Here is a 12,215-nt window from a genome sequence, read left to right on the forward strand (position 1 = left end):
AAAAAATACTATAATTCATTCAATTAAACTAACTGTTAATTTGTACAGCTTGAAATGTGAAAATGCAGAAAATGGTCATGTGACACTGAAGACTGGAGTGATGATGCTGAAAATTCAGCTTTGCAAATTACATTCAAAAAAATATCAAAATAGAAAACAGTTATTTTAATTTGTAATAATATTTCACAACATTACTGTTTTTAGTAAATTTTTAATAAAATAAAATGCAGCCTTCACTGTAAAAATGAATATGCTTTATCTAATCAATAAAATTGTGGCAACAGATTACGAGCAATATAATTTATTAAATTGAACAAATTAGACTTGAGTAATAGTTAATCAAATTAACATTCTAATTAATTCTAATTTGTACAATTTAATGAATAATATTGCTTGTAATATGTTGCCACAATTTTATTGATTAGATAAACATATTATTTTTTTCAGTGTTGGTGAGCATAAGAGACTTTTTTGGAAACTGTAAAATATTTAAAATGTTACTTTAACAACTATAATAAAAAAATACATTCAAAAACTTAGTGAAAATGCATTAGTAAATGCAGAAAAGAGATAAATTCATGATATATATATATATATATTTACCTTTTGGAAAACAAGGGTTTCTTGACTGATGGTTCATGTATCGTATGAATGTAGATTGTAATTCAGTCTGCAATTACCTGCCGTGTAGAGGGTGGCCATGAAACGTGGCCGACTGAGGCATCTGTGGATAGGCTGTGTCCGTTTGAAAGGACTGTGGCTGGTGTTTTAGGGGCGGATGGGGTTGCGAGGTGTGCAGAGAGGACGTGGTACGCCTGCGCTGAGTCTGCGTCCCCTCTTTGCTCTTCCCTCCACTGGCCGCCTGTCCCAGCGCGTTGCGCAGATACCAGTCTCTCAAGCCCTCCAGCGCCAAGGCCTTGTGCAGGCTGCGTGTGGGGTCGTCGGGGGTCGCGGGTGTGGTGGACGACTCGGTTGGGTAGTGTGGTGGTCTGTGGGGGTAGTCTATGTGCTGGTTGTTAACGGCGGTGCCATTGGTTTCAGTGTAGGCAGAGAGAAGGATAGACTCTTGCTGGTGCTGCTGCGAGGGAACGAACGGACCGCAGGATTTGGTGCGTGTCACTTTGACCCTCCGAGGCTCGCCGGGTTTGCCTCTCAGCATTAGCGGGCTGTAGGCCGGAGGGCCCAGGATGAGCTGCTGCGATTGGGGGAAGCCGTTCCTGTAGGGAGGCGGTGGAGCATTGGGACCTTCGGGCCACGGCCGGGTTTTGGCACTATTTTGGACCTGCAGTCTTTGCTGAGCTTGCATCTTCTGCTGTTTTCCCCACACATAATCTATGAGGATCTCATTGTAACCGCCCCCTCCGTTCGTTCCTCGACCTCCCACGGCCGAGCGAACGCGGGCCAGTTCGGTGTGTCCGTTTACCTGCCGTTCGGGGCTGCTCCGCTGCGCCTGTTTTAAAGTTGCGTCCATGATTGCTTCTGAGCTCTTGTATGGGCCGTTTCGAACGTGCATGCCTAACCTTTGACCTCCCTCCTCCGCAGCAGAGGCGTGCCGGTCGAGTAACGTCTCGGAGCTATTGCTTCGCCTGTGCCCTTGCTCGTAGGACCCCTCCTGAGACTGCAGAGGCACCTGCTGGGACGCCTCGGGATTGTCTGACCACTGCTTCACGGCAGCAGTGCCGCTAGATGATTCTGACCTGCGCAAATAAACAACACATTCACTACCATTTAAAAGTTTGGGACCAGTATGATTTTTGTTTTTTTTTCCAAGTAAATGACTAGTAGGGATGGGCGACGATTAATCGCATCCAAAATAAAAGTTTGTGTTTGCATAATATATGTGTGTGTAGTGTGTATAATTAATTTGTATATATAAATACACAAACATGAATGTATATATTTAAGAAATATTTGCGTGTACATCCTTTATATATATTTATACATAATAAATATTATATATAAAAATAAATATTTGATATATTAATAACACATTTTTCTTAAATACATACATGCACGTGTGGGTATTTATATATACAAAATTAATTATACACACCACACACACATATATTATACAATTATATTATATTATACACACACATAAACACAAACTTTTATTTTTGGATGTGATTAATCGCGATTAATCGCATCCAAAATAAAAGTTTGTGTTTACATAATATATGTGTGTGTAGTGTGTATAATTAATTTGTATATATAAATACACACACATGCATGTATGTATTTAAGAAATATTTGCGTGTACATCCTTTATATATATATTTATACATAATAAATATTATATATAAAAATAAATATTTGATAATATTAATAACACATTTTTCTTAAATACATACATGCATGTGTGGGTATTTATATATACAAATTAATTATACACACCACACACACATATATTATGTAAACACAAACTTTTATTTTGAATGCGATTAATCGTTGCCCATCCCTAAATACCCACACATGCATGTATATATTTAAGAAAAATGTGTTATCAATATATCAAATATTTATATTTATATATAATATTAATTGTGAATAAATATATACATGCACATATTTCTTAAATATATACATGCATGTGTGGGTATTTATATACAGTATACAAATTAATTATACACACCACACACACATATATTATGTAAACACAAACTTTTATTTTGAATGCGATTAATCGCGATTAATCGTTGCCCATCCCTAGTGACTACTTTCAAATTATCAATTTGTTAGTAACCAAACAATTTTATTTCCCACTGACTTCCATAATACGGACAAAAAATACAACGGAAGTCAGTAGAACCGAAAGCAACGCTCTTCAAAATGATCTTTTCTTGAGTTAATAATGACAGAATTTTCATTTTTGTGTGGACTATCCCTTTAAGCTACCCAAGTGTCTCTCTGATGAAATGACAACCACGCAACACATCAGTCTCCAAACATGCTGATATCAGTGTATCTCCCGGCACTGCGGCACAACAAGCTGCTCTGTGTGTGTAATTGGATTGAGTAGGAAATAATGGGGCCTTCGCTCAACCTCCTTAAACATCCATTACTTCATTACACCTTATTGCAAATACGTAATTTAATCAAAATGTTTGTGCCATTATCAATTCAGGGCTTTTTAACTATAATTAGCTATATAGTCAGCATGCAAGCTGATCTGTGCAGCGTTTGTGCATGTGTGTTTTGCACACTTGTTACCTGATGTGCACTCCTGTTATTCCATTGCGGGACAAGAGTGGAGTTGCTGGTACACTTCTACCTTCTAAATTCGACACACTTCTTGGAAGAGTGTGACTCGGGCTGGGGAAAAAAACAAAGTCTAGTTACATCTAGTTAGCAAACTTGATCTATGTTACATAGTGACGAAGACCTATTTATAAAACTGATGATGAAGTCATGTTTCGATTCTAAATTGTAGCTTTATTATTTTATTAGCACTTTATTTTACAATCCTGTTCCACATGTACATAATATGAACTTATTACAGCAATTACAAACCGAATTCCATAAAAGTTGGGACACTGTACAAATTGTGAATAAAAACAGAATGCAATGATGTGGAAGTTTCAAATTTCAATATTATATTTAGAATACCACATAGATGACATATCAAATGTTGAAAGTGAGAAAATGCATAATTTTAAGGGAAAAATAAGTTGATTTTAAATTTCATGGCATCAACACATTTAAAAAAAGTTGGGACAAGGCCATTTTTACCACTGTGTGGCATCCCCTCTTCTTTTAATAACAGTCTGCAAACGTCTGGGGACTGAGGAGACAAGTTGCTCAAGTTTAGGAATAGGAATGTTGTCCCATTCTTGTCTAATAAAGGCTTCTAGCTGCTCAACTGTCTTAGGTCTTCTTTGTTGCATCTTCCTCTTTATGATGCGCCAAATGTTTTCTATGGGTGAAAGATCTGGACTGCAGGCTGGCCATTTCAGTACCCGGATCCTTCTTCTACGCAGCCATGATGTTGTAATTGATGCAGTATGTGGTTTGGCATTGTCTTGTTGGAAAATACAAGGTCTTCCCTGAAAGAGACGATGTCTGGATGGGAACATATGTTGTTGATGGTGCCTTTCCAGATGTGTAAGCTGCCCATGCCACACGCACTCATGCAACCCCATACCATCAGAGATGCAGGCTTCTGAACTGAGCGCTGATAACAACTTGGGTTGTCCTTGTCCTCTTTAGTCCGGATGACATGGCGTCCCAGTTTTCCAAAAAGAACTTCAAATTTTGATTCGTCTGACCACAGAACAGTTTTCCACTTTGCTAGAGTCCACTTTAAATGAGCCTTGGCCCAGAGAAAACGCCTGCGCTTCTGGTTTCCGTTTAGATATGGCTTCTTTTTTGACCTATAGAGCTTTAGCCGGCAACGGTGAATGGCACGGTGGATTGTGTTCACTGATAATGTTTTCTGGAAGTATTCTTGAGCCCATGTTGTGATTTCCATTACAGTAGCATTCCTGTGTGTGATGCAGTGCCGTCTAAGGGCCCGAAGATCACGGGCATTCAGTATGGTTTTCTGGCCTTGACCCTTATGCACAGAGATTGTTCCAGATTCTCTGAATCTTTGGATGATATTATGCACTGTTGATGATGATAACTTCAAACTCTTTGCAATTTTTCTCTGAGAAACTCCTTTCTGATATTGCTCCACTATTTTTTGCCTCAGCATTGGGGGAATTGGTGATCCTCTGCCCATCTTGACTTCTGAGAGACACTGCCACTCTGAGAGGCTCTTTTTATACCCAATCATGTTGCCAATTGACCTAATAAGTTGCAAATTGGTCCTCCAGCTATTCCTTATATGTACATTTAACTTTTCTGGCCTCTTATTGCTACCTGTCCCAACTTTTTTGGAATTTGTAGCTCTCATGAAATCCAAAAGGAGCCAATATTTGGCATGGCAATTCAAAATGTCTCACTTTCAACATTTTATATGTCATTTATATTCTATTGTGAATCAAATATAAGTTTATGAGATTTCTAAATTATTCCATTCTTTTTTTACTCACAATTTGTACAGTGTCCCAACTTTTTTGGAATCGGGTTTGTACAATAACTGGGTAATAATAACTATACTCTAAAAATAGAGCCAGACCGATTCATCCGCAAGCCGATATTAGACATTTTCCAAACTATCGGTATCGGCAGTTATAATGCCCGATAAACGAATATTTCAAAAATAAAATAAAAACGGACGAAACACGCTTCAACCATGTCATGAGTGTTGGAGTTGTATAGTTTGTCCACCAGAGGGCACTCTACACCGTTCCTGTTGGCAACACTCGTGTATAACGCGCCTTTTGAGGACTGAACATTTAGACATGGAGAAAAAGTATCAAACGTATCTTGTGCATAAAAGTTCGCTTTTCTTTTACACGTGTGTGAAATCCAACGACGCCAAGTGTGCATTGCAGACTGTCGTTCAGCCGCAGCATTAACAAGTCAAGCGTACATTGTAATGATAAGGTAGCTTATAAGGCAATGTAGGGAATGATTATTATTTTATTTATCAGAACTTTAATATATTTTGATGTTCCTTAGTTCTGTTGTGACAATAAAAGAAACAAGTTTCTTTTAAAAATTTTAGTTAAAACTCATAAATACCTAATTTTAGGGAAATCAGTTAATGTTTTGTTGCACGTTTCTGAAATAAAAATAAAAAATATTGTGTGTAATAGCCGATATTTTAATTATACTTCGGATATATATCGGATTTTCAAACCAACAAATATTTGTATTGGTATCGGCCTTCAAAATCCTTTATCGGTCGGCTCTACTAAAAAATGCTGGGTTATTTCAACCCAAATTTGGGTCTAATATTGACAAACCCAGTAATTGGGTTAATATTACATTTAAATTACATTTTTAACCCAATGTTTGGGTATGTCCATATTTGAGCCCAAATTGAGTTAAAACAACCCAGTGACTAACCCTACACCTAAACCCCTTTAGTTACCTTTTACCCAGTATTTGTTTAGGTAAGTACACTACATGTACATGTACAGTAAGTACACATACTATATAATAAAGTGCAACCATTTACTTTTATTAAAATTTTGATTTTAAGATTTTTGCAAAAATATCCATGAGTAGCAAAAAGCCTTTGTTCTAGATTCGAATCAGCTATAAATTACAAATCACATACATTTTTCCCATCTAAATGAGGTGCTTCCAGATCAGTGTATTAATGCTGATTCACCTCTGGATCTACATAAAGTGGAAAAAACAGCTGTTCTACTTTCTCATGCTGAGCACGAAAGCAAAATGTGCTGAGCGAGTACCTGGCTGAGCTGGCCACAGAGTTGCGGCGAGTTTTTATCTCGTAATAGATCTCCACGGGGGAGAGTTTTCGAGAAAACCTGTTGTCTGGACTCCCCGAGACCAGCCGGGGACATGAGGGTGACGGGCCGTCAGAGGCGTCTTCTGAAGGAGAGAGAGAGAGAGAGACTTGAGAGGTTGAGACAGAAGCCAACTTTCTAATTCAAAGTAATACACTACTAAAACATACTATCTACTTCTGAAAGAGTCTCTTATGTACAGAAGCGTATTGCATTCAAAAATACTGTCAAAACACTCTAAACCAGCCTCCATTCTTCACGAAAGATGGATAAAGAGGCACACATGAAACAAAAACATTGAAAAAATGATATACGATCCGGCCAAAACACAGAGATGCCGATTCGCACGGGACTAATATTATCACAGGACCTCTGTGTTCGGCGAAATATAGTATGTAATTTGCGAGAGAATTTTTACTTTACAAATTGCAGACATGGCCGATTCGCATGGGGCTTAAATTAAATTTTTTTTATCTTAAAGCTACACTGTGTGATTTTTACCCCCATCTAGTGGTGAAAAGGTATATGATCATCCAGCGAATATTAGTTTCTGTTCCTCTCAATTCCGATTCCGTTTTAACTCCTACGGTGGCCAATGTAGTCCAAGATTAACATGGCTTCCAGTTCGACCTCGTCCATGAGTGTTAACTCAAACGTAAACGCGAAAGGCGAAGCTTGAATTAACGGGTATGTCCCTCTTTGGCTAATGTACTTTCAAGATGGAGGGGCAACATGGCGACCGACATTAGAACCCCTTACCCGTATGTATTTTCAATGGCATATTATACACTCACGAGAATACTTTATTACTTGAACGAAGCAAATATACATTAATGAGCACATATATTTTTGAAAGAACTAAGTGTTTTTAGCTAAGAATAAACTAAAAGAGTTACACGGTGTAGCGTTAAGTGTGTCTAAATAATTTTTGGGACCATACACAAGTGCGAATAAAGGAGGGTTGTTATGTATCGATTACAGCAAAATTCATATCTGAATGCCATAGCCTCAGAAAATAAGCACAATCAATGACTCACTACAGTATATTAACTAATTTGTTTAGTCTTTATTACTATTATTGACAACTTTTTCATGTAATTTATTTATTTATTTGTACTGATGCTTTGACAATATTGTGTATAAATAATTTAATCACATTTCTTAATCGAAATTGAAAACTGAGAGAGAGAAAGAGAGAGAGAGAGAGAGAGAGAGAGAGAGAATTTGAATTTTGAAAAAATACTTTATTTACAATTTTTCACAAAACAAGTTTCACCATTTACTAATTTTCCATTTACCTTTTATACCACACACAAAGCTTTTTCTACATTAGTAGATGAGAAAAAAATATTTGTCCATCAATAACAGAGCACAAAGCCTCATTCTTGCACCATTTCTCTTCAAATGTAATAACATCATTCATGGAAGTATAAAAACGAAAATCAATAAGTATTCTGGATTTGACAGTGGCTAAAAACATAATATTAATATCTTGATCAGCACCCCCTTCTATCTTATTTTTTCTGCTCATATAAATTGCCAACTTCGCTTGACCTATAAGAAAATTTAAACACTGACAAATAAACCTATTTCTTCTAACATACCTAAAACCAATAATAAATACGTCTATAGAAAAAGATTCATTAAAACTATAAAATAAATTATGTAATAAACTAAACAACCTTTGTAGTCTAACACAATCCATATAAGCATGAAAAACAGTCTCTCTACTAGAACAAAAAGGGCATTCTGCAGAAACATCAGGATTTAAAACTGAAATAAAAGCATTAACTGCTATCGCACCATGTAAAAGTCTCCATTGTATGTCCCCAACTCTTTTACCTAATGGTGGCTTATACAATGATCTCCACTCTGGTTTATTATCATCATCAAGTTGTAGAACATTACGCCATGGTGTATCAACCCTCTCATTAAGCGCTTTTTTATTAAAAGCAAGAACACAACCTTTATAAAAAGATTTACCAGTACTTGAAAAAAAATTAAAACATAGAGATTTTCCAGAGCTTAAAAAAATTCCTGAAACATCATCTAACATAGGAAAAATAAAAAACTCAGATAATACATCCTCTTCATTAGGAACAATTTTGTGTTCATAGTATTCTGATAACAGTTTCAGTTCATCAAAAGTGAGTTTTTGTTTCCATTTTTGTAATAAATGAAAAACAGATCGTAAGGACTTAATTTTCAAACTCAAAGCAACTCCTTCCATATTCCCAAAGTCTGGTCCTGTCAAGTGTACTAGACTCCCCATAGTACAAATTTTGGATGCCACAAGTGTTTCTGTAAGTCCAGGAATTGAACAGTCATTGTGTTTTAAATCGAACCGTGCTCCATATATTAACGGTTCTTTAAGGAGCCAGTAAAGAGATTCAAAATGTCCTTCTCTTTGCACTCTGAACATTTTCCACACTTTAAAAACATTACGATAAAAAATAGGCATCCCATTAAGGTTCACCTTTGACAAGTCCATGAAAAAAAGATTCCTGTCCATTTTCAAATTACCCACATTTTGTAATATTTTACATGCAACTGCTTTCCAGTTTGAGGTTACAGAATTATCAAGAAGTCTTTGTAAAAACTGTAAACGAAAAGCTGCTGCTCTACTTTGAATATGAACCAATCCTTGCCCTCCTTCTTCTTTAGGTAAAAACAATATGCTCTGAGGAACCCAATGTAACTTATCCCAGAAAAAATCAACTAAAATTGCTTGAATCTCTGCTAAGAGACGCAAAGGAGGATCAATACAGGTTAACTTATGCCATAAAGAGGAAGCAACTAAATTATTTATAACTAAAGCTCGACCTCTATATGACATATTTGGGATTAACCATTTCCATTTTTCAAGTCTACCTTTAACTTTTTCAAGAGTTCCTTCCCAATTTTTTTGTACAATCACTTCATCTCCTAAAAAAACCCCTAAATATTTAAAACCTCCTCTCTTCCAAACCAAGCCAGGAGGAAGGGCAAACGGAACATTTTTCCAATCCCCTATTAAAATTGCTTCACTCTTTTCCAAGTTAATTTTAGCAGAGGACAGTTTTTTAAAATCATCAAGTACACGCATTAAAACCTTTACATCACTCTGTTGGCTAACAAACACTACTACATCATCAGCGTACGCAGAGACTGTTATACTTTCAACATTGGGCAATTTAAAACCTTGTACATTCTTCCTCAATTGCTGCAGCAGAGGTTCTATTGCTAGTGAATATAGCATTCCAGAGAGCGGGCATCCCTGCCTCACCCCTCTAAAAACTTTAAAAGGAGTGCACAAGCCACCATTAATTTTGAGTATGCTCTCAACATCACTATACAAAACTTTGATTTTATCAATAAAACCCTTACTAAAACCAAATGCTTTTAATGTTTCCCATAAATATGCATGCTCAACCCTATCAAACGCTTTCTCCTGGTCAAGCGAAATCAAACCAATGTCACTATTTGACAACTTAGAGACATAATAAATATCCCTAATAAGGGAAATATTATCAAAAATTGACCTTTTGGGAACACAGTAAGTTTGGTCCGGATGGATCACCTTACTCATAACTTTTGTTAATCTGTTGGCTAAAATCTTTGAAAGAAGTTTATAGTCACTACACAGAAGTGAAACAGGTCTCCAGTTTTTGATCTCAGTGAGATCTCCTTTCTTGGGAAGAAGGGTCAGGATTGCTCTCCGGCAACTCAAAGGTAGAAGACCTTCGTCCAAACTACCATTGAGGACTTCTAAGAGATCCTCTCCTAAAACTTCCCAAAAACATTTGTAAAAGTCTATGGGTATGCCATCAACTCCAGGCACCCTTCCGGATTCCATGCTCTGAACGGCCTTATGCAGTTCTCCCAGGCTGAGCGCACCTGAAATCTCTGCATTACCTTCATCAGACACCTTTGGTAAATCCTCAAAAAAAGCACTTTTACTAATATTATCTGATCCTACTTCACTTCTGTACAGTGTCTCATAAAAACCAATTGCCCTACTTCTGATCCCTACAGGATTGGACAACAGAATTCCTTCTTCTGATCGCAAAGCGTGAATGATTCTTTTTTGCCCGTTTTTCCTTTCAAGGTTAAAAAAATACTTTGAAGGTGCATCCATCTGATCAAGACTTATAAATCTTGACCGGACCAAAGCCCCCTGTGTTTTAACCCCTAATAATTCTGCCAATTGATTTCTTTTCTTAGAAAGAATCTTCAGATAACTTTTTTGTTTCGTTAAATCCGCCAATTCCTGTATCTTAATTATGTCATTCTCTAAGTCTTTCATTGACTGATTTAAAACTTTGGTGCTGTTATGAGCATACTGCTGACAATACTGTTTAATTTGCACTTTACCAAAATCCCACCATTTCTGAACTGATTGAAAAGAATCTTTTGTTGTTCTGTAATCGGCCCAAAACAACTTAAACGTGTGTATAAAATCCTTATTATCTAACAACGTTAGATTAAAATGCCAGTACGCACTTTTTGGCTTGACAGAATTCAAAATAAAAGAACATTGCACCATACAATGATCTGAAAGACCAACAGGAAAAATACAACAATTTTTAAAAATACCAGTATGATGTTTAAACACATAAAATCTGTCCAATCTTGCCAAAGATAAAACATTACCACGTGTATGTGCCCAAGTATATTGCCTTTTATCCTCATGATAAAACCTCCACACGTCACTTAATTCATGCTTATTTATTATTTGAAAGAGACGCTTTCTTGACGGCATATGGGGTTCAATATGATTTCTGTCACAATTACTCACTGTACAATTAAAATCTCCCCCCAGAAATAAATAATCATCATTAGAAACATCTTGTAAAACAGAACATAATGTATCCAAAAACAACATCCTATCAATTGTTGAGTTGGGGACATACACACAAATAAAAACAAAATTACAATTCTCAACTTGTGCTTTCACTTTTAAAAGTCGACCTTTCAAAAATTCTTTAACTTGATATGAAGCTGGATTAAACGTTTTTGCAAATAATATTGCTACTCCTCCACTTAAAGTGGTATTGTGACTGAAAAAAGATAAGCCTTCCCATTCCTTCATCCAATCATTCACATTATTCACGTCACTATGTGTTTCCTGAATCAAAGTGACATCTAATTTTTTCTGCTTGATAATTTCATACAGCTCAGCTCTTTTTCTATAATCTCTAGCACCATTGACATTCAAGGAGGCAATCCGCACTTCAGCCATACTTAAATAAATAAACAAACAAAAAAACACAAGTGAAATCATATAACTAAAGTTCTTAGTCTTCATTTTCATTTAACTCCGTGCCAACTTTCCTCACAATCTTTTTCAAACGATACACCTCCCTGTTCGAAAGGCACCCATCTACTAATAAACCTTTAGCTTTGTTATAGAACTGATTCAAGTCAGGAAAATAATCCTTTACAACCACACCCCTTTTGTTTTTTGTGGTATTAAGGAAGCGTTTTATGTCATCAACGTCATAACTTCTGCTTATAGCAGCTTCACTCTGTGACAACACTGTACTCGAGTCAGACATTTCACTTCCACTTTCTGACTCTTTCTGATCCTCATCACCCTCGACCACCTCACCTTTTTTAAAACACTTTATGTGACTGATCTTTTCCACATGTTTCCGTTTTGTTGGCACTTTGAACAGCCTACTCTCTGTTTCTATATCAGACACATCGCCCATGTTTTCAACATCACTGTTCAACAAAACAGTTTTTGCAGCAACAGTTTCTGAAGAAGTGTCCCTACCTTCATTTAATGATTCCACCGAGGTCGATCCGGCTTCCACAGGCCCCTCAACAGATGCTCCTTCCCCAACAGGTATATCCACAGTCGGCACTGCT

At 36.6% G+C, this 12,215-nt stretch overlaps 1 protein-coding gene across 3 annotated transcripts in view; it reads right to left on the reverse strand.

The window, feature by feature from the left end:
* The window catches only part of ccdc120a (coiled-coil domain containing 120a), a 64,125-nt gene that overhangs the window by 4,797 nt on the left and 47,113 nt on the right, over window positions 1–12,215 (reverse strand). For 2 of the 3 annotated variants that reach the window (XM_039665797.2, XM_039665786.2), the window contains exons 8-10: window positions 6,306–6,447; window positions 3,211–3,312; window positions 681–1,697 (exon numbers count right to left, since the gene is read on the reverse strand). In XM_039665797.2, coding sequence (XP_039521731.2) covers window positions 681–1,697; window positions 3,211–3,312; window positions 6,306–6,447 — 1,261 coding nt within the window. Of the gene's footprint in view, window positions 1–603; window positions 1,698–3,210; window positions 3,313–6,305; window positions 6,448–12,215 lie in introns of all 3 variants that reach the window. The other variant, XR_016146551.1, reaches the window with a different exon arrangement.

The sequence above is a fragment of the Pimephales promelas genome, chromosome 14 (assembly GCF_988280905.1).
Source record: "Pimephales promelas chromosome 14, fPimPro1.hap1.1, whole genome shotgun sequence".
Classification (NCBI taxonomy): domain Eukaryota; kingdom Metazoa; phylum Chordata; class Actinopteri; order Cypriniformes; family Leuciscidae; genus Pimephales; species Pimephales promelas.